At 43.4% G+C, this 22,469-nt stretch overlaps 1 protein-coding gene across 3 annotated transcripts in view; it reads right to left on the bottom strand.

The window, feature by feature from the left end:
• Window positions 1–319: 319 nt before the first annotated feature.
• The window catches only part of OSBPL10 (oxysterol binding protein like 10), a 90,626-nt gene continuing 68,476 nt past the window's right edge, over window positions 320–22,469 (bottom strand). Inside the window, exons 8-12 of one of the 3 annotated variants that reach the window (XM_054991310.1) lie at window positions 16,025–16,508; window positions 10,699–10,885; window positions 9,807–9,989; window positions 8,130–8,283; window positions 320–665 (exon numbers count right to left, since the gene is read on the bottom strand). In XM_054991310.1, the coding sequence (XP_054847285.1) occupies window positions 576–665; window positions 8,130–8,283; window positions 9,807–9,989; window positions 10,699–10,885; window positions 16,025–16,508 (1,098 nt within the window). In that variant the 3' untranslated portion in view covers window positions 320–575. Of the gene's footprint in view, window positions 666–3,810; window positions 7,193–8,129; window positions 8,284–9,806; window positions 9,990–10,698; window positions 10,886–16,024; window positions 16,509–22,469 lie in introns of those variants that run through there. The other 2 variants (XM_054991311.1, XM_054991312.1) reach the window with 2 other exon arrangements.

Raw genomic sequence — 22,469 nt, 5'->3', positions numbered from 1 at the left:
GTTGCTTTGGACTGCTATGCATTTTGAGGCATATCTATAATCAGGCATATTATAATCTATAATATTTACATGGATTTTGATGTAGATCACTCTTGACGTGTTATGCTTCTTATTGGGTTCACTGAACCAGTATCACATTTTAATACCATTTCTATAAATCTGGATTTCAGTTTTAATAGGAAACTTCAGCCGAACAGCTAACTTTTTATAAGGCTTACAAAAATCCAAATTCACTCTCTACTTCTCCAAATATATGAGATTTATTTTGAGTATACCACTTAATCATACAGTACAAGCAAGTTGGCGGGGGGGGGGGGGACAATTTGTAACTCCTCTTCACTCCCTAATGATTCTGTAACCTCACGGGGCTTGAGCAAGCCAGATTTCCTCTCTCTGGTCTTTCTTTAAACCATTTCTTAATTGTAGCCCATACAATTGAGGACTGTACTCAGTCCTCATGATGTTTCTTTTGGGTGTTACTCCTTTGGATTAAGTTATAAAGCCATAGTTCTTGACATCTCTTGGAATCCTCTGGTTTTTGCTCTTACCATAAATGATACAAGCCACCAACTTCATTATAATGGTGATGTTTTCATAGCAACATGAATCACAAGGAAAATGCAGGAATTAGGAACTGCATGAGAAAAATGGACCTTCTTGCAGCCCTAAATTAGAAATACAAGAGATGCTTTTGAATAACTTTTTAAATTGTGTGAATGAACACGTTTACTTACTTTGAAGCGATCAGAATACAGAAAAGACTTTTCTACAACCAATTTATACCTCATTTTCAGTCCAAAAAGATTTTCTTACAAATGAAGTTAGAAATGAAACATCCAAAATACTTCAAAGTATCACTTAACAGTGGTCATTTTTTGAAAAGTGCTTGCTATCAGCTTTAACTTGACTCCATTAAATCATAAGCCTCCAACCATAAAGAGAATTGCTGGTTCAGGTGAAGTAGAAATGTCATTCTGTCTTACTATATAACATGCGGTTATGGTGCATCCATAACTACTTTACTATCCCCACTTGTGTTTTAAAAGCCTGTCCTGTTTTACTTTCTGCCCAACCACAGCAATCATTCTCTTGGACCATATGCTATTGGATGTAAGTTAGACTATGTGTCTCTTCCTTTTAAATTTGAAATATAAGACGCTAGGATTTTTTGTAGGGGAGTCGGAATGAACATGCTTCAGCATTGTAGTTCCTTGCTCTTTATGAAAATAAGTTGCTACTTTGTATCTGGCATTCCAAGCATATTTAGTCCTGTTGAAAATCAACATGAGTATGCTCCTACACTTTAAGACCTTCATTTCAGATATCATTGACTTAGGCAGTATATATACTACTGGTGGGGATGCTATAATAGAAGCCAAAAGCCTAATCCCTGTTACTTAAACTTATTGCAGCTAGAGGAGTGTTTCTTAACCTGTAAGGTGATAACCTGAAGGAGGTCTCAATTCCAGGAGGGTGATCTGGGAAAGGAGTCTGGTGGGGGGGGGGTGTGTGCAAATTTCACCTTGCTCTCGTGTAATCGCAAAATGGCCATGAAATGGCCTTTGCTGTCGATGTATTTAATTCACAAATGGCCCAGTCTCTGGATATTTAAAAAAATCCTCAGGACAGGAATAAACCAGACAGTTCTTTCTGCAAACCTGAGAAAGGCCCCAAGTTTGCAGAAAAAATCAAAACAGGGTGGTGGTGGTGGTATACTGTTTAAAAATAATAATGTAACTAGCTTTAAGAAATAAATGCCCTCTGGTTGTTGCTAGGTAAACAGTAAAAGGCAAAGGGAGAGCCCTTTTCAGGGCTGTTTTGGTCTTTGAGGTGTGTGGGGCAGGGCTCACAACCAGGGCTGGCAGCAACCACTGAGTGACTTGCACGACTCATGCAGGCGCAGCATCTCGACTGTTCACCGGCAACCACCACCTGAAAGCCAAGTGTGGTGTGGTTAGTTTCAGACCATGTTCTAGGAAACCCAGGTTCGAATCCTCACTCTGTGGACCAGTTACACATTCTAAGCCTGATCTACCTCAGTGGGTTGTAGAGATAAAATGGAGAATTATGTGAGCTGCTTTGGGTCCCCATTTTGGAGAAAGGCAGGGTATAAATGAATAATAAATCCTTAGATTTGTTTCTAGTCATGGGAAGTTTATATCCAGCCCAAAGAACCACTCGTCAGGAACAAGATGATAGTAGGGGGCCTAGCCTACTATTACACAAGCCACAGTTGACTAGACTCAGAGGAACTACTGTTATACCTCTAAAATATGGAAGTATCAAAATGGTTGAGGTAGCTAAATTTTTTTCAGACAGAAGGCAAAGCTGATCCATCACTACTTAAATTACACTATGAATCCACACCCACGTGTGGTTTGTGGTAGAGATGCAAGCTCAGGAGCAAAGGGATCTGGTGCTGACTGGAAATCACAAAGCTTCCTCTTCCCGGATGGCAGTTCTCCATCCCTCTCTCCAGTAATTTTAATGTTGACCTGCTGGACTCTTGAAAAGTTCTACAAACACCAGAGAGTACATAAAGGCATTGAGGTGGGGGAGGAGGAAGAGTAAGGGGGGAAAGTTAAAAACTGAGCCAGATGAAAACATTCACCGCATAACATTCTGCACTTGGGTTTTCTGGAAGCATCTTGTCTCTCTCTACCCTTAGCCATCTGGATGTGTATAAATTAATCTCCAAAACAGAATATATCATTACATAGAAAGCAAGTGTGATAAGGCTTAGACTACTAAGATACAAGAACCAAACCATGCTATCAGACAACACATAATTCTGGATTACGCTGGCATTAGATCAGTCAACTATATTGGTCTCAAATTCTTTCTGGACACGAGATTCATATTTGATTTCAGAGTAGGAAGATGGTTCTTACAGCGCAATTCTGCAGTTTCCTGATCTTAAATCCACTGATTTAAGTAGGTGTAGAGTGGAATAACTTTGTACAGGATTACACTTTCACACTCTTAGAGAAAAAATGCTGCCAACGTTGTTAAATAAACAATCAGGTTCTGTTCTGAAATGTGTATTCTTAAGGGTCATTGGACAAATAACTGTCCCTCTATGTCCAAAGTACTTTTCAGCTGGCAGTGAGCAGGAATAGTACCAAGAATGGCAGCAAGAGCCCATTTTCAATTAAACTTCTGTTCTAATGTACTATGCTCAGCCCTGGTATAATTAAGCTCTTGTTTAGGAAAAAAAAGTTCTCATTTTTTACACTTTAATCATGTAGCTGTCATGTAGAAATCAGGCTTACAGAATAGGCCTGTTTCATCTTCCTTGCCAATTATGGCAGTTTATCATTACATGGGATTGCTGCCAACTATACCTGAACTTTTGATCAGTGCTGTAAAAGATTTGTCATCTGGCAATCATGGGGGGGGGGGGCTGGTTAATCAAGGCTATTGCTCTGCCCTGCCCATACCCAGAGGAATTTGCAGCAACCAAACCCCTCCCCACTGGGCATGCCGGATTGAAGCCATCATGCCTGGCAGGACCCTTTCCCTTCCCCCCAAGCCACAGAGTCATCCTACATGTCAAGCAAAGAAGCAGATGTGCTGCCCTGGAGTCCTGCAGAGCTGACTGCAAACTGCTATGGGCAGGTTGAGGGGGAAGGAAGAACTTGAGGATGGCATCAGCTGACTGCGCTGTCTGAAACCCAGAAGGGAATGGAAGCATCAAGTTGGCAGTGTTGTATACACTTGCCTGAAGACACAAGGGGTAGAGTTTGCCCTCTGGAAAATACCAAGTAACAGTGTTTTGGATAACCAAGTGCCAGATAGAAAAGCTCATACTGATGTTTTCAGGTAGTAACATTTAATGATAAATTAGGGTACAACATAATCCAAAAAACATGTTCTCAGTTCTCAACTCATGGTTCACTTACATCTGCTCCCATTCATTGTGCTTTGCTTGACAAGAGAAGTGCAAGCTAAACAATTTACACACAGAAATTGAGGTTGAATACTAACCAAAGTGAAACTGACTTTTGGATTGTGCCAGATGCTAGGGATCTGGAACAGCTAAGTAAAACAGACAACAGTGCATCACAACCAATACATTCAAATAAAATTTATTGAGTGTCTCCAGTTTGTGATTTTAATTCACAAATTATGAAAGGAAGGCTAATCAGAAGTGACTGCCAGATAATTTGATTTTAACAAATAAGTATAAACTTTTTGAACAGTTTTTTTTAAACGTTTTGAACAGTTCTATGTAAGAAAAATTTTGCATAGGTCCTACAGCTGTGCACAAAGTTAACTGGAAGAACATCAAAATTTACATTACAGTTCAAAGTGTCTGCTCAAGGGAAGTATTCGGTTGCAGGTGCAAGACAAACATGAGAAGACCTACAAATAAGGCATGTTGCTTCTTCCCCAAATAATGTCTCGATTGCAAAATGCATCGAGCATGATTTAAATGGCAAAGAACATGAATGGCTGTCCTGGCTTTCATCTGGGAATTTTGTCCTCATTAGCATTATTTTGCGCCTGTTTGTCTTAGAAAACAAACCCAAGCAGATTTCGAGACTCGCAGCAGGTGCTGATAAAAAGTAGTGTTTGTTAACAAGGCAAAAGTTGGTTCTGCATTGGTGTGGTATACCTTAATTTCAGCAGAAGCAACCAGCTCCATGCAGTGTGAAGTGGCCACATAGGAAATTAGATCTGATACACTGGGCATTTGTTGTCCCTGTCTTTTCTCCTCTACTACACCTAATAGCAATTGTAGAGGGCCACTGCCAACAGAAATGGCAGAAGAAGAATGGTAAATACCAGATCCATCAGGACCCTGAATTCAAGCTGCTCTTTACTTATACATGAGTGGATCTCAAAATTTTTTCTTTGGCCTCCGAAAGCTCTCGTTTGTGAGTAGCTACAGCCAAACCTAGCAAATCAGAGAAGGAAAAGAGTCCAGGGCTCTAGTCAAAGATGTGAACATAAAAAACAAAAACAATTCCAGAAAAGTGCAACTGGTTTTTTGGTGAATGATCAAAGCATGGTACCAACAAGTTGAATGATGACACTTGTCAGAATTAAAAATGACTTGGCATGGATTTCCCAGGGCCTCTAAATTCAAGATGTATAAATGAGGTTTTGCTGGTATTACTGGAGTCTGTCCATACAGGTGACTGGCTTTTAGAAACGAAGAGAGAAAAGCGTAGTCTATACAGCTTTCCTTTCAAAACAAGATTTCTATACATCTGAGGATGTACATATTTTATTTCTTTTAAAAGAGATTTAACACATTTAAGAAAAACTTTTGTAAATACAATGGCTTTCATATGCCAAGACAAGTGTACAGTAAACATGGCTCAAGACAGGTGGATCATTGCATCTTGAGGCAGGTGCTGATGCTCTTTCAACAAAAAGCAGATAATGGAAGGATAGCTCAAAAGGTAACATGATGCAACACATTTCTTTATAAGAGATACATATAATTTCAACTGCTGCCTTAGCAGAAAATATTTTTTTAAAAAAAGGTACTACCACCAGGTGTGTCTAACTTGATCTTTCCTGTTTATATACAGCATGTGAGTAGCTGGGAGGATTTAACAAAAGGCACAAAAATAATCATTACAATGTAAAGATAGTTTGCATAACAGAATTTTTAGGGGATGCCATAAAAATAATTGAAGGACTGAGCACAGAATGTTCTACACAAACATTAATTTAGAGGTGAGCAGAAATAATACTGCAAGCCCACAACTGAAGTACAACCAAAATTCAGTAATGTTAAACTTTGTATAATTTCTCATGATGAATTCATGTGACCTTTTTCCTTTACTGTAAAATGGCTTTGTAGTCCTCTCTTGATACAGTTCCTTGTACATATTAGTCCTGTCTATGCTGTTCAAAGGTTGTCCAAATTCTGCAAGCCATCTTAACTAACGTGAACCTCTTGAATAAGTCTGAAGTTAGGAATACACAGATTCCCCTATTGCCACAATGCAACTACGCTTTGGCATACATCTCCTTGGCTAGAGACTGGGGAAACGGCACATACAAAACAGCTGCTGTGCATGCTATTCGCCTGCCCAATCCATCAACTGGAACTACTCTACAAGATCAGTGATTAGGACAAGAAAGTGGATTTAATCCCCTGCACTCCAACTTCCACCAGCTGTTTGATAGCATTCAGAATACCTGATTGGGGTCTATATGATTATTCCCCCCAAAAAGTAGAAAAGTCTGCTCTGTAAATCATCAGCAGTCACTTTAGGGTGGGGGGAAGCTAATGCTAAGACCACTAGATATGTTGCAGGATTTTCACACTTCTGAAAGCCCTTTTGCCATGAAGAACTTAAGAGGCTAGGCATATGCTCTCTATAAACAAATAAGTATCTAACCAGTTAGCACTGCCAAAAAGAACAGAGAAGAGGGGACTACTTTGTGCTCAAGAGAATAATTAACGGTCTGTAAAGCACAGTATTTTCAGGGGCCTCAGGCATGTCCATACTCTGGCACCATCCAAAGATCCTGATTCCCAAGGACCAAGAGAATAATATATGCATATGCAAAACATGCCTTTGGAAGAACAGGATACAATGGATGAACTGGACAAGATATTCCCACCTTCTTCCAAAATGCCAGGAAGCAAGTGCTGGAGGGTGAGTCGCAAAGACAAACATGCTCTTACAAGATACCCAAGGTGGGTCAGCATTCTTGTGTCCAATAAAGCAAGCCATTTAAGTCACAGGCTTGAACATGAAATGGCCATCAGTGTCAAGTGGTTTTAAGTGCAAAACATTTTTGGCAATGTGAAAAATAGAAAACGTCAATTAGTAATTTAAAAAATGTTAATTCCCAACGCAAGACCTGACTGCAAGCAACGTGGTAAGCGTTGGCTTCAGTGCAAAGGATCAGATCTTTTTATATTATAATTATATATTATATGCCTGCGCACGTGAGTGTAAAATAGGCTTTTACATAATACACAGTAAGTGTGCAAGTCTATAGATGCTCCCCCCAAAATGGTTCCTCAGTAAACTTGCGCTTTTAGCTGTTCAGAGCTGCATTATTCACAGTACGCAGCTTTTAATTTATACCAAGACTTAATCACACCTGAAATGTAAATAGTGCATCTTTTTAATGCCTCTAGGAAACAGGATCCTCATGAGTCCTAGTGAGCTTATCAATGGGTCTTCCAGAGGGGATCAAAGTATAGCCATCCATCACCCTGTAAAGAAAATTTTGCAGATAAACCTCACTTTATTACTTTGCAGCTTGCTACTCACACAAAACAAAAGTATTCTACAAGCTTGTATAGAACAGCCATGTTTCACAGCATTCATTTACTCAAGAGCAAGGGTACTGGGAATGCACAGAAGATACTTGAATAGTGGCAAACTATCAGGAGTGAAGGATTCTACTAAGAAAAGAGCATCAAGGGCAGCTTGGTTCTTGGAATGGAGCATCTGCTATCAAAAAAGCTAAAGAAGATGCTCCAGATGCATACCAACTATCATTACCCCTTTGTAGTAGCTTCTTTGCATCACTACTCTTATTGATGTTAGTGTTCACCAAGCAACAAAGCAGTCTGTTTTGGTGAACATATCAGCGGCAGAGCAGGTCTGTCCATAGCCTCGTTCTCTCTCAAGGCCCACACTGCTCCCACTCAAAACATTTAAAGTGCAAAGAAAGGCATGATTAAGGTTTTCATAACTAGGGCAGTCTTCTCATCATTTCAAAACAATCAAAGGAATATATCTGAAAATACTTACAATTCAGATTTTAACTTCATAACGGGGACCTATACTTTTGCAAAACAAGTGGGGAACCTGAAAGGACTTGCAGGGGGAGGCATCTCATTTCCCCCATCCCCACTATTTCCTCTTTCTCATTCCCCCCTTTCCTACTTCCTGCTGTCCTTCCTACTCACCAACCAACCCAGCCAGCTTCCACAGTAGAGTGAGTGGGGTTTGAACCTGGGTCACCTAGAACCTCGTTTGAAACTGTAACCACTGAGCCATACTGGCTTTGAAGGGCTGGCTGCTGTTGAACAGTTACTCAAGTCCAGAAACACTTCTACAGATCATTAAGAGTACTGCCACAGGGGCTGGCCATGGCAAAAGAAAATAACTGTTTGCTGTCGAATCCCATGTCATTTCCATTACCTCTTTGATAAAATATTTTGGTTTCCATGGAGAACTGCTAACTTCCCGTTGTCTCTCCTCCGCCCGCTGCCTCTCCTCAAGGAGGTGCTTATGCTCCGTCGCTACAATAATGTTGTCTTCTTTCAGGGCTCTGGTGACATGTTGCCAGAGATGTCTAGTATAGTAGATCAAGCCATACAATAAAAACAAGTCAGTGAGAAAGTTGCATCAAGAACTACATTTTTGTGGAATGGTGACCAGCCTCCACGCCTCTTCAGCAAATGAGATCCAGCTCCATATGCCAGGCCAAAAAACCCCAACAAAAGTCAGTGGTGGCCCGGAACAAAGGACTTCTAACTCACAGCTCTAACTCTGGAACTTTCTCCCTGGAGAGGTGGCATCTAGGAAAATCTCAAATGTTTGCTATTTCAATCAAGCTTTGATACTGTAAGTTCTGGGGTTTGTTTTTAATTTTAAAATATATAAAATTACAACAATTGATATATGCAGTAGATCAAATGGAGAAAAAGTTTGCACTGAGTGACCATTAGCTTATCTGAAGTTGAAAATCTGTTGCCATGAATTTAGTTTAGATCTATTAATTACAATGGACAGAGATCTCAACTGAGAGCAGCAAGCAGAACATTATCAGATTTTTGATATAATTATCTGGTTTTAGAATGGCCTTCATATATTACTCTCTTGCTTTCTTGGTCTGGGCATCAATATTAAGAACATTCAATATTTAATAACAACTCTGAATGACAGAAGAGTACTTTTTCAACGTCTAAGCAGATTTGCTGCATGAAACTTCGTATCAGTATTAACCCTGAATTACTTGTCTGTTGTTACCAATACTAACACTGTAATGAAGATCAAAGAACCACCCCAACTTCCATGCCTCCAACGGGATTCAGGGCTTATGTTTTTCAAGGAACAGGCAACTACTTTGGAAAGGGACTTCAAAAACACTGTGTGATATAGCACAGAGGTTTATAGTAAAAAAAAATCCACTAGGCACTCCAAATCTGGTTGTTGTGGGTTTTCCAGGCTGTATTGCCGTGGTCTTGGCATTGTAGTTCCTGACGTTTCGCCAGCAGCTGTGGCTGGCATCTTCAGAGGTGTAGCACCAAAAGACAGAGATCTCTCAGTGTCACAGTGTGGAAAAGATGTTGGCAGGTCATTTGTATCTACTCAGGAGGGGTGGGGTTGAGCTGAGTCATCCTGTAAGAGTTTCCCAGGGTGTGGAATGCTAATGGCGGGAGGCCATTAGCAAATGACCTGCCAACATCTTTTCCACACTGTGACACTGAGAGATCTCTGTCTTTTGGTGCTACACCTCTGAAGATGCCAGCCACAGCTGCTGGCGAAACGTCAGGAACTACAATGCCAAGACCACAGCAATACAGCCCGGAAAACCCACAACAACCATCGTTCTCCGGCCGTGAAAGCCTTTGACAATACATCACTCCAAATCTGTTTGACATGCCTAGTACAGCTCTCTGGATCTCAGTCAATGGGCATGATTCAAAAGGCCATGTTTTTAAAATTGAACAAAAGACATGCATCCCATGCCACCCTGCTTCTCTGACATTCCCTTCATCAGCCATGGGGGCTGCTCTTAGCAGTAACTAGTGTGGGTCTTCCTGACTCTGCTAGAGGTAATGATCCCCCCCCCCAAACCCCAAACATTCTCACCTCGATTCAAACGGACCTTGTTTTGCTATTGGTCTAATCTTCTTGCGGATAATGGGTAGCTTAGCAGTGTCAATTATTTTGGTTTCTCCATTGCTGTATATAAATTCTAGTACGCCATTCCACTCCCCTTGTGCCTTACACACGATGGTATTGGTGGGATTATGTTTCACCTCTGCTGTAACCCTTATTCAAATAACACAAATATTAACACAGATTATTGCTACAAGGAGTAACTTGCAAACAATGTAGATATTTCCACCATGACTAAATTCAAGCGAGGAACGTTAGTGTAGAATGTAGTTTTCAAGCAAGAAAGGTTTTTTTTGTTATTTTTAAATTGGATACATTTCTGAGACGGAAAACATCCACGGTATTGTGTTTAGATCATTAGAACTAACTGCGTAAATTTCCCCCCCCTATATTCACATCATCTCAACATTTGATTATGAACAGAGCAGAAACAACCTTCCATTCGAGTTAAGACTTGCAGCACTGACCATTAAGATATGCGTATGTAAACAACAGGCATAATCTGCCACGAAGTTCTTTGGCATGCTCTGCTGAAACCACCTAGATCTTGTCCAGATCCCATTTGTTTCAATTACTATTACACAAGAGAACTTGCAAGTGGTTTATGCCCAAAATTACAATTTAGGATACACCACGGTGAGCTAATATAACCTAACAAATAACAGCATCGGACTTGGACCTGGATTCAAATTCTTGTCTTGTTTCACTCACAGAGTAAGCAGCTGTGAAGACAAAACATAGCATGTTTTGTCACAGCAATGTATAAAATTATCAATAACTATCAGACACAGAATTTAAAATGCTTCTTGCCTTAGTACATCAACAAACAACTGAAATGCATGCAAAAGACAATCTTCAGTACCTGTGTACTTTTCCCCCATAGAAAGGCTTGGTATGGAATGTGACAGTAGCAGAGTAGCCACTCTTGGCACAGTGAATGTTGACTTTACCTCCAAGCTCCACCCAAGGAATGGTAAGAATAGAGCGTGCATAGGCACTAGGCAGCGTAAATACATATTCCTCCTCATGTTCCAGCAGATGAAGAACACCTGCGGAGGGGAGGAGGAAAGAAACTTAAAAGCACAAAATAAACTGCAGGAATGATGAAGCAAAGTTTGAGTACAATTCAGCCAAACATGAAAAACTTTTATGGTTCTGAAGGCTTGTCGATGAGTAACATTTCTGGAGGAATGGTCACCTATGAGACTGGGGGGGGGGGACTATTTGGTAGACGACTCCTCTCAGTGATGGGTCGTTTGGGGTGGGGGTGTGTGTGCAAAGTTTGATTAAATCTGGTGAGGTTTTAACAAAAACAAGATGAATGATGGCAACTGTTTCTTCCTAGAGTCTTCCTAGTCTGAGATAAATTGGTTTAGTAGCTATGTAATTCATCAAAACAGATGGGACCAATGAATCCATCGAAGAGACAAACCACCTCTAAGTCTCCAGACTCTACTGTGGCAGTGCAAATGTCACAGAACGACTTTTATGAAAACGAGCCCCAGAAGAGGAGAGGATGAGGGATAGAAACAGCCAACTTGTAAACACCTCCCTTAATATTCAATAAAATTAACTCAATTCCTCACCTAATTCTACTACAGTGACAGTTCCAGCATGAAGATTACGTATTTGCTCAGATCACATTTAGATGTCACTTAGTTTAACAACAACAACAACATTCAATTTATATACTGTCCTTCAGGACAATTTAATGACCACTCAGAGCAGTTTATAAAGTATGTTATTATTATCCCCACATCAAAACACCCTGTGAGGTGGGTGGGGCTCAGAGTGCTCCTAGAAGCTGTGACTGACCCAGTCAGTTTGCACTTGTTATTATTCATATGGTAACAAGATTCCATTATCAGTAGCTACCAAACCACCTAATAAAACTCCTTCAAGCCTACGTTTAGAATAATGAGATTCTTGTTCTCCATGATTCATTGCTAAATACATTTATTGCAAACAGAAATGCAGATTTTAATTAGGCTGGTCTCTTGGGAGCAGCAATTTTACACTTACAATATTCTAGGCTCAGCCAATTCATTTAGGGGTATGAACTGATGCTTCCAATTTCACCTCCACCACCCAAAGCAGATCAGCCTCATGGATACTGCTTATACAGGACAAGGAATGCTCCAAAAAGTGAATATAAACAACGTCATCAATACCCGCTCTTTGATACCATTATCTGAGCAACACGCTTTCAGTCAATCATAGTGATGAAATACACCAATAGGCTACCTAATAAGTTATGTTAGATCTACAAAATTACCATTGATAAAAAAAAGCCAAGATTAAAACTTCATCAGGATTGTCCAATGAGTGATCAGCAGCTTCAGGCAGTTTTCAAGGAAGAATCTTTACATAACCGCTTTTTAATCACATGGTTCCCAGTACTGCAAGATTCAACCACATGACTGTAACACACACCAGCAACAATGATTTATAGAACAAGTAGCTGCAAAACAGCACTCGTAATGATATGCACAACCTTGTGATGGAATCCTAGCATCACATGAGAGTCAGTGATTAACAACTTTAGACAACATTTGGTTTATGCTTATATAATACCTAAAACATGAAGCACATTCAGATACAGTTCTGAAGCTCTCACTGAATCAACTTTCATTGATAGGAGCTACTATCACTTCCTGGATTGAGAAAGTGAATAGTTGGATATGTTGGCATACTGGACAGCAAGGTGGGAGCCTGTACATGCTGTCCCATAAGCTGTACATGCATGTTGTTATGGTTCTTAAACTGCCTCTCTGCCCTCTCCTCCATAGAGTTTGGGATTGTCATGGGCCCAGCCTTGCTATTTCAAAATAAGGTTGATACAGTGGCCAAGGCCACCTTCTATCAGTTGCATTTGGTTCACCAACTCACTCTTTTCTTGGACTTAGACAATCTAGCCACAAAGATCCATGCTGTGTAACTTAACAGTTGGATTACGGTAACTCACTCTACACTGGGATGCCCTTGAAGACAACCCAGAACCTGCAGATAGCAGTCCAACTATTGTCAAGTGCTAGCTGATGGGAACATATCTTGCCCCATTTTTAAACAGCTTCATTAGCTGCCAAGTCCAGTCCAATGTGCTGGTTATGATCTTTAAAAATCTTTATGGCCTGGAGCCCAGAGATCCAAAGGACTGTCACCTCCCATATGTCCCTATGTCCCAACTACAGTCTTCAGACTTCCACCTGCTACTGTCAGGCCTGCTATCCACAGCGACTCCATATTGTGTTCAGATGCTTTCTCACACTGTAGCTTTCCAGTGTTTTTCTGCCCACAGGTTTGCAGCTGTGTTCCCAGGGAAGCAGAAGGACCTTATCTACTAGAACTAGATGTTGACCGTGGAACTTGCCTTCCCAGGCTCCGACTGTGGCCAGGCAGTGGGGGGGGGGGAGTTCAGAGGGACGTTTTGATATATTGCCTTTTGTAACTAACAAGTCATTCTCAACAAAACTTCATGGTCAGCCAGAAGCTTTGATGCCTTTGGACTAATTATGGACACTTGTACTATGGATGTAATCTTTCAATAAAGAACCTTTTGACTCAAGACCTTGGATTTCTTGCAGCAAGGGGCTGGGAGATGAATTCAGAGTAACTTGCATTCCATAAACTGACAGCTACCTGTGTCCCCACTCAGGGTGGCTGGGTGGCCCACCAGGCATCAACCAGAGCCTGGGCCTTTTCCACCATGGCACCTTTTCTGCGGGAGGGGCTACCGGGAGCAGCAAAGTGAACCTCCTCACTGGAGATCAATGTAAGGCTTGTATGCCAGAGCTTTTGACGGGGTATGAACAGGAGGGGGGGCGGTATTTGGAGATTTTATTTTATTTGGTTTTAATCTGAAAAGTGTTCATGATTACTTGTAAGCTACCTTTAGCTAAGAGGAAATGCAAGGTACAAACAGTTTAATAAGATCATTGTGGGCCAAGGGCTAGCATGCATGCAGCAAATATTGGCAGAGCAAAAAGGTGCATTTGTCTCCCTTTCACAGGTGTGCATGCTTCAAGTCCAAATTCCCCGTATCTTCCCTACAAAAGGGTCCTTTATCCTACAAGCAGTAATTAGGATCCTTTTACTAGCAAGGCCATTTTGCTGTTGCTGGTAACGTGACCCTGGGAAGAAGGGAATTAGCCCTGGAAGATACACCTACTGAGGTGTGCATCCTCTGAGCCCAACTCTTTCCCTTCAGAGTAGACCTGCCACAGCTCCTCTGCTATACTTCCCAGCTGGAACTGAGGGTCAGCTGTAGCAGCGGTTGCTTCTAGAGTCACCTCCATAGAGCCAAATCCAGGGATGTCTACTGCAGGCCATCTGCTTATGCCAGAAACTTCCCAAGTATCTATTCCCAGAGCCAACAAGTATTGGTAAAGGGTAAGAAGGAAAATTCTCCCTTCATTGCCTTATTCTCTCAGTATATGCTTATATATGACATGTAATTAGATGGAGTTATTGGTATTTTTCTATTTGATCGTTTTAAATTTGTATTGGCATGTTTATTATTAGTATTTTGTAAGCAAATCTGAGAGATCTGAGAGACACTGAGAGATCTCTGTCTTTTGGTGCTACACCTCTGAAGATGCCAGCCACAGCTGCTGGTGAAACGTCAGGAACTACAATGCGAAGACCACGGCAATACAGCCCGGAAAACCCACAACCACCATCGTTCTCCGGCCGTGAAAGCCTTCAACAATACATCAAATCTATATAAAAATAATTTTTTTAAAAAAATTCACACTCCCGAAAAACAGTTCCTCTTTCAATAGCTCTTCCTGAGTAGCTCACGTCTTGGAACATCTTTCTGAAGTGCAAGACACAGGATGCAAGTCTCAGGAGGTTCTGTGACTTTGGCCCTTTTCACACAACATTTTAAACATTTAGGGGGTGGCTGCAAAAAGAAGGGGGAACTGTCAGGAATCTTTCTTTGCCCCCTTCCTGCTCACAGGAACCTTATTTCCCATGCCCTGGAGAAGTGCTGCCCTGTACTTAGTTCTTCTACGAGGTCCTGGGATTTAGTTCTCAAGTACATGAACATGCTTAGTGTCCTTACATGTGTTGTGAGCATACAGCCAAACAGACATTGCTGGTTTCATTACTGATCCCCTAAGCAGATCATTCCTGTGTGGCGCATTCCTGTGGACGTGTGGACTGCCTAATGCGGGTAACCTGATTTCAGAGGGCCACAGTTCAAATGACGTCAGCCTGATCAATCTCACCTCTTGATTAGAAGGGACTTTACACGTTTGTATGGTTTTTGTGCTTTTGTCTACCCACCAGGATTCCAAAACAGTGGTTTAAGTTCTGTTTTGAAGTCCCCATTTTCACGGAAAGTACAAATGATAATTTGCAAGGTTGGACATAACGGCAAACTCTGGCTGACCCCAAAGCCAGAAATCTCTAACTAGCTGCCTGCATGAAAGAATCCCCCAGGTTTGCTCCTGCAGCAGCGACCACCATCTGCCGCGGTATCTCAACCGCTGTGTTCTGCACCCTTTCCAGTTGTAGAGGTAATTTTCGTTTGATTGTTCAGTGGAAAAAACAGGCCATAAACAAGAGCAAAAGAACTAAGGACAGACAAAACCTAATAAAATCCAAACTATAACATGTATTCAGTATCTAGGTCAAAAACAGCCATCCCATTAATTGTACATTTTTGGGTTTAGGATATTTCCCACCACTGCAGGTTGCCATACACTAAAGGAAACAGATAAAGAGGATATCATTTTTGTACTGCATTTGATCTTACAATGGGTATATTAACTTTGTGTATGCATGCATGCATATATGTAAATATAAAATAAAGATTCAAAACAGCCAAATGAACCTATGCAGCCCACGCTCATCTACTGTGCATTCTAAAGCAACACAGTAATTGAGCCCAGAAACTATAAATCACTTTTAGAAAACAGGAGCGTTTTTTTCTGTTTTGATCATATGTTTAATTTTTCAATAGAACAAACCCCTTTTCTCTTAGACAAGGGTTATTTCTACTATTTTGTTTTAGTACCTACAAGTTGAGAAGTATGTAAAGGGCTTTGCCACTGCACCTACCAGTATATTTTTCTGTTGGTGGGCTAGTGAAAAAGAAGTGTTTGGACTTATCTGCAAAGAAGCTTTAACTCCTGCTGGGCAAGCATGCTATGAAACGTAGTATTTTTGGCAGTGTATCTTACCTTCACCTACCATAGAAACACCTACAGACATTCCCATGAACTTGCTTTTGGTCCACACATGAACATTCGCACACACCTTCTTCTCCTTGCACTCGCAGTAAAAGCAAGATACTGGTGGATGATGGGATACTTGTTCAGCTACAAACCTCAGCTTGTAGCATGCAGATGGATCCTGGCCAACCCCCTTGACTTGGTCCTTAGGAGCTGCAGAGGCACTATGAGTTTTGGATTGTTTCACTTTGTCTTTAGGCACATCCCAAGAACAATGAAAAGTTTCTCCAATGATTGGGTTATAGGGCTTCTTGGCAACAGCTCCCTTGCGACCTTCGTGAAAGGCTGTTAAGTAATACTCCACAAAGTTAATGATTCTGTCCTCGGGGGTGGTCCCTGATGCAATTGACAAAAACAGGTCTGGATGGGCCAGGAAGTTTGCATACATCTCCAGCAGGGACCTCTTCTCCAAAATAAATGTTGGAAGGACTACCTATATGGAAAGCAATAAAAGACACGTACTAGTTTTCATGAATGTGCATCTGGCAACACGCAGAACAGCTGCATAACTGACTGAGCCAAAAATCAACCTTCTTTCTGCTACTATCAAAAAGCACTTAAGATTTAGATTGTGAATAAAAGCAACCAGTAAAGGTCTCGGTCAATGAGACAACCTGTTCTCTATTTTGCCATAGTCCTCAATGGACCTACAAGTAACAAGGGCTAACTATCCAAACTCCATGGGCTCTTTCATTCTGTCTCTCTCTGCTACGCTAATGTGGGCCAATTGTTCAAGGACAGTGTTCATTGTTTACAGAAAGTGGCACAGCAGTTTGAGTCAAGTTAATTGAGTTCTGCTACCCAGCTGCCAACTCCATGTGTGTCACAAAGTCTGCCAGCTGCCAAGGAAATTTCAACTGATGCCCACAGCTCTACCAAAACTTAATTAATGTATGGCAAAAAAAAAAAAAGATTGCCAATAGTTTGACTTCTGAGATGTAAAACTGTTTCCAGACGTTGCCAGATTGTGCTACACTGTGTTCTCTTTCTAGGTTTTGCATACAATGTTTTTAAGCAATGCCCAAGAGCAGGTGCTCCTCATCTGTAAAGAGGACTGGAAGGTGGTGCCAAGAAGTGACACATCATTAATCTGCATACAAAGAGGCTGCATGGCAAAGTATACTTCTATTTCCCTGACCAACTGCTTTGGAGAATACAAGGGATCACCATCTTTCACTCAATAATAAACTTTGCCATACTTTAATTATTGAACTAGCTCCTCTTCTTACAATTAGTTTGTGCTCCTTCCACCCACTTTCTCCAAACCACATTAAACCTGTCAGACTGACATGGAGTTACACGACATTCTGGATTTGTCAGCTGGTTGCTGACGCTATGGACACAACACGGCACAGAATTGAAAGCTGAGATGATATCACTTGCCAAATGCAATAGAGCAGAGATCATCCAAAAGGATGATAAATGTGTGTACAAGAGGGAAGAGAGCAAGTAATCCTGCAATCTAAATCACTGTTAGCATTATATATACGCGCACACAGTCACAAACAATCTTTCTTCCAGAGGCCATATTGCCTTTAATGCACACCTTCAGTCTGTCTGGCTATGCAATGACTGGGAAAAAGAATATTTATCTAAAACATCAGGTAAGTAGACATTTGGGATATGGCATGGTAAACAGCAAAATAAGCAGTTCTAGAATAATGACCAGTATACTCCTGAATGATCTGCCTACCTAGTGGCACACGCATAGCTAATGATGCAGTTTGCCATACTGCTCCTCTTGCTTATTGGCCAGTAATGCCAGCCGAAATTCATCGTGCCAGTGATTACTGGCTTAATAAGCTGCCTTGAATCCTCCTTCATTGCAAGATCTTTTAAAAAATAAACAATATCTAATATTAAATTTAATATCATATTGGAAAAGCTAAAGAATAATTATCTGCCCAAGCTAGCCACAGTCTCCACAGCAGCAATGTGCCAGTCCAGGGCAGAACTGTCCCCTCTACTCAGCAATTGTCTATCGGGAGAACAGTCAATGCAACAAAATCCTTTGTTAAGGGCAAGCTCAGCATCATGCCTCTCTAACACCTATGCAACACTGAGTGCTAACGTTGATTTATATGGGAAGCGTAATCAATTCCATATGTGCCCAGAGGCCACAGCCAACAGATTGCTAGAGTCACCCATTTACAACAGGCACAACAAATGAGCTTACATAATGAGCAAGTCCTTCAGGGGCAAATGCCATTAAACTTCCTTCAGCAGCAATCACAATGTTAATGAAAGCAAATAAAGAAAAGGGCCCTGAGACAGCAGGCACCCAGCATTCAGATTACATAAAGAAGGAGTTTGTCTTAAGGAAGCAAATTATAAAAACAGCATCTCTCCTGTAGCATCCAAATACAGTAGACTGCAAAGTAGTAACGAGGTACGCTAACTATGGGAGAAAAGGGCTGTCACAAAAAATATATGGTTTTCCTTTTATCTTTAGCACTTCTAATGCAGAATAGGCATGTGATGATGTGAATATTGAATTTAGTAAAGAATTTCTGAATGAACAGAAGTAACAGTGCCAGCTTTACATTTTGGAATAGAGGGACGAGGTTCCACCAACTGCCATCCTTCAGGAGGGGTGATGTGTCCATCTACCTAACCAAAAAAAAACCCTCTCTGTTAAGAAGCTTCTCCCTCCAACTAGCGACTATCGCCTCTGAGGCAACTGGGACATAAGGTTACCAGCTCTGGGCTAGGAAATTCCTGCAGATTTGGGGGATGAAGCCTGGAGAGGGCAGGGTTTGGGAGGGAACTCAGCAGGTATCATGCTGCCCTGCAAAGCTGCCGCTTCTTCAAGAGGAACTGAACTCTGTAGTCTGGAGACCAGCTGTAATTCCAGGAAATTTTCAGGCTCCACCGGGAGGTTGGCCACCCAACTGGAATAGCTAATGCCAGTAACCCATGCCGGACCCGGGTCAAGCACAGGATACCCTTCCCCTCCAGCAGCATTTTGGATCATATTTTAATTACTGTGAACTTTTTTGGGAATTCATTTTTGACTGGGGGGAAATTAGATAAATATATGTAAAAGATTATACCTCAACTCCCTGATAGACTGAAAAAAGGATCAAATGTTCTGTTAAGCAAACTAAATACTCTAAGAAAAAAACAGGAGACTTACAGCTACTTAAAAACTTAGCACAGTTTTATTCTAACTTAAGCTTTTGTGGACTAAACCCTGTAAAACAGTTGCCTCCTTCATCTTCGTTCTTCTGTGCCTCCACACATGGGGACTGCGCAGGCGCAGGCCAGCCGCTGGAGAATTTTCTACAGCTTCTATAGCTCCGAAGGGGCCATTTGTCGCACGCCTCAGCGACCGTTTTCCCGCCCAAACGGTCACATGCTCCTCCAGCGACCAACGGCCCCTTCCCTCAGTTCTCTTCTTGCCGCCGCTTGGAGAGAACGTGAGCTTCGTTGCTCTGTCACCTTTGGTGTGTTTTTGGATCTTCTGGATAGTTGTGACTTGTTGGATCTCTTGGCTTGACTTCGGAACTCTTGACTACGAAATGTTGACTGATTCGGACTTTGTTAAAAATGGTAATTACGACTCGGACTGTTTGACCCCTCTTTAGCGTGCCCCTGGAGATGGCCTCAAAGGCGCTCTTCAAGCGCTGTGTGAAGTGCCACACGAAGATGGCACAAACTGATGGCCATGATCTGTACCTCTTTTGCCTGGGGGAGACCTATAACGTGACCGCATGTATAGTCTGCCAGGGGTTCACCCACAAGGCCCGGCAAGATCGCCAAGCCCGGCTGAACTCCGCCTTGTGGAAGTCCGTTATGTCGGAGGCCACCCCGATGCCCTCGTCCAAGGCCAGCCCTAGCCCCTCTGCCGAATGGCGATCTAGAGCGGGTTCGGTGGTCTCAGCGAGGTCGGGGTCGAAATCGCGGCCCCCAAGTGCCTCGGCGTCGAGAGCAGCCTCACCGGCGCAGGGTTCGGCAAGGCCGCCCCGAAGCGCATCTTCCACCCGCTCGGAACCGAAAGCACCCTCTTCGGGACCGAGGATCGTGGTGCCAAGCCCCCGGTCGGAGCCGACGTCCGGTTCGATTCCGGTCGGTGCAAAAGGGTCGAAGCTGAGGTCCGCTTCAACGACGAAGAGCCCTTCGGTTCCTAGGTCCTCGTCGGAACCACCGGCCAAGAAAAAGAAAACTAAGCATCGCCACCGGTCACCGCGTCCCGTTCCACCAGAGGACGTCATTATACTCCCTCGCACGCCCTCTCCTCACCTGGGTTCCCCGGAACCGGTCCCGGAACCGATACCGGAACCGATGGCGTTTGAGGTCGTGCCGGGCGAGTTTTCTCCAGGGCTGGAACCGAGCCCCTTAGCGAGTAGGAGCCGACCATCGCCTGCCCGTCGTTCCCCTGCTGCTTCCAACCGTGAACGGCGTCGGTCTGGGGAGAGTGTCGGTTCCGACCGTTCCATCGCTTCCCGTCTTCGCCAGGCTTCCTATCTCCCCCCGACATACCACTGCCAGTGGCAAGGGGCACCTGCCGGTTTCTCCTACTCGCAACTGAGGCCTTCTACATCAAGGCAAGCGTGGCTCCGCCGATCCAGGGAGAGGAATCACAGCACGGTTCCGAAGGTGAAGAAGTGGAGAGCATGGGGGACTACCGTTCCGAGTCCTGCTCCGAGCCTTCGCCGGATGACAATGTGGCACCGAGCACCAGCTCACCATATGAAGATCTGAGGATCTACTCAGACCAGATGGCCCAGATGGCACAGGCGCTGGAGATGGACATCTCAACGGCGACCCCCCAGACCAAGGACAAACTCCTGAAAAGAATTTACGGGGACAATCCAGCATCCATCGGTTTCCCCATGCTGGAAGGCCTTGAGGAGATTGTGGAGAGGGTTTGGAAGGTGCCCTGTGACCAGCCTGCGACTTCCAAGAGGATCGAGCAGCTTTATAAGATCAAGCAGGGCACCTGGCAAGCACTGGTGAAACACCCTCTGCCCTCTTCACTGGTCACAGAAGAGTTCCATCCTCGGCGTTCGGGCCCGCCTTCTGCACCACCAGACAAGGAGGGCAGGAGGCTTGACGCACTTGGCAGGCGCCACTACTCGATCGCTTCTCTGGGCCTTAGGATTGTCAACTACCAGACGATTATGGCTGGTTACCAACTTTATCTCTGGGAAAAGTTGGCATCCTATGTTGGTGACCTCCCACCTGACAAGAAGGCGGTGGTATCCCTTCTACAGACTGAGGCAGTGCGGCTATCAAAGCAACAGATGAATGCGGGGAGCCACGCTGCCGACACTGCTGCTCGGGGAATGGCTTCGGCGGTGGTCCTCAGGCGCCACTCCTGGTTGCGGTCCACCGCCCTCTCGCAGGAGGTGCGATCCAGGGTAGAGAGTATGCCCTTCGAAGGGGACTCGCTGTTCTCCACTTCCACCAACGAGGCACTAAAAAAGAAGAAGGAGGACAGACAGACGGCACGGTCCTTGGGGCTGGCTCCTTCGGACAAACCCACTTCCAAGCCACGGTACGCTCCCCGGTACGGCCCATATCACTACCAAGGCAGGTACCAGCAGCAGCGACCAGGCTACCAGCAATATCATGCCTACCCGCAACGGACCTATCCTCCTGCACAACAACAGAGGAGGCGTAGGCCGTTCAAGTCTCGCCCGTCGCAACCACCGGCCCAGCAGAGGGATCAGCAGGGTTCCGGGAGGCAGTACTGACGGGACACGCCAGCCGTACCCCCAATATTTTCGGACAGGCTGAGTCCACTCCTCTCTGAGTGGGAGTCAATAACATCTGACTCATGGGTCTTAATGATTGTTGATAAGGGATACGGGCTGGAATTCATTGAGCTGCCTCGCTGCAGTTCTCCCCTGACAGCTGTAAATAACACTATGGCAGAGCTGGATGCGGAGCTCGTGTCGCTCTTGGCCAAGGGTGCTGTGGAAGAGGTGGCCTATGAGGAATCTGTGAAAGGGTTTTTCTCTAGGTTCTTCCTGGTACCCAAGAAGGATGGGGGTTTACGTCCCATTTTAGATTTGAGGGGCCTTAATGCCTTTCTCAAGGTTACCAAATTCAGGATGGTCACGCTGGCAACTGTGATCACCTTGCTGAAGAAGGGGGATTGGTTTGCAGTCCTTGACTTGAAGGACGCCTATTTTCATGTGGGGATACGGGAGGAGCACAGGAAATACCTAAGCTTCGTTTATCGGCGAAGGGTTTTCCAGTATAAGGTGCTTCCCTTTGGCCTATCCACTGCCCCACGAGTGTTCACAAAATGTGTGGCTCCTGTGGTCTCCTTCCTTCGGGAGGAGGGCTGTACCATCTTTCCATACCTCGATGACAGGCTCATCGTGGCTGAGTCGGAGGCTAGGCTGGTGCGGGACATTGGCTTAGTGCTTAGCACTTGTAAACG

Source organism: Eublepharis macularius, chromosome 11 (assembly GCF_028583425.1).
Source record: "Eublepharis macularius isolate TG4126 chromosome 11, MPM_Emac_v1.0, whole genome shotgun sequence".
Classification (NCBI taxonomy): Eukaryota; Metazoa; Chordata; class Lepidosauria; order Squamata; family Eublepharidae; genus Eublepharis; species Eublepharis macularius.
This window is presented reverse-complemented; position numbering and strand designations above follow the sequence as displayed.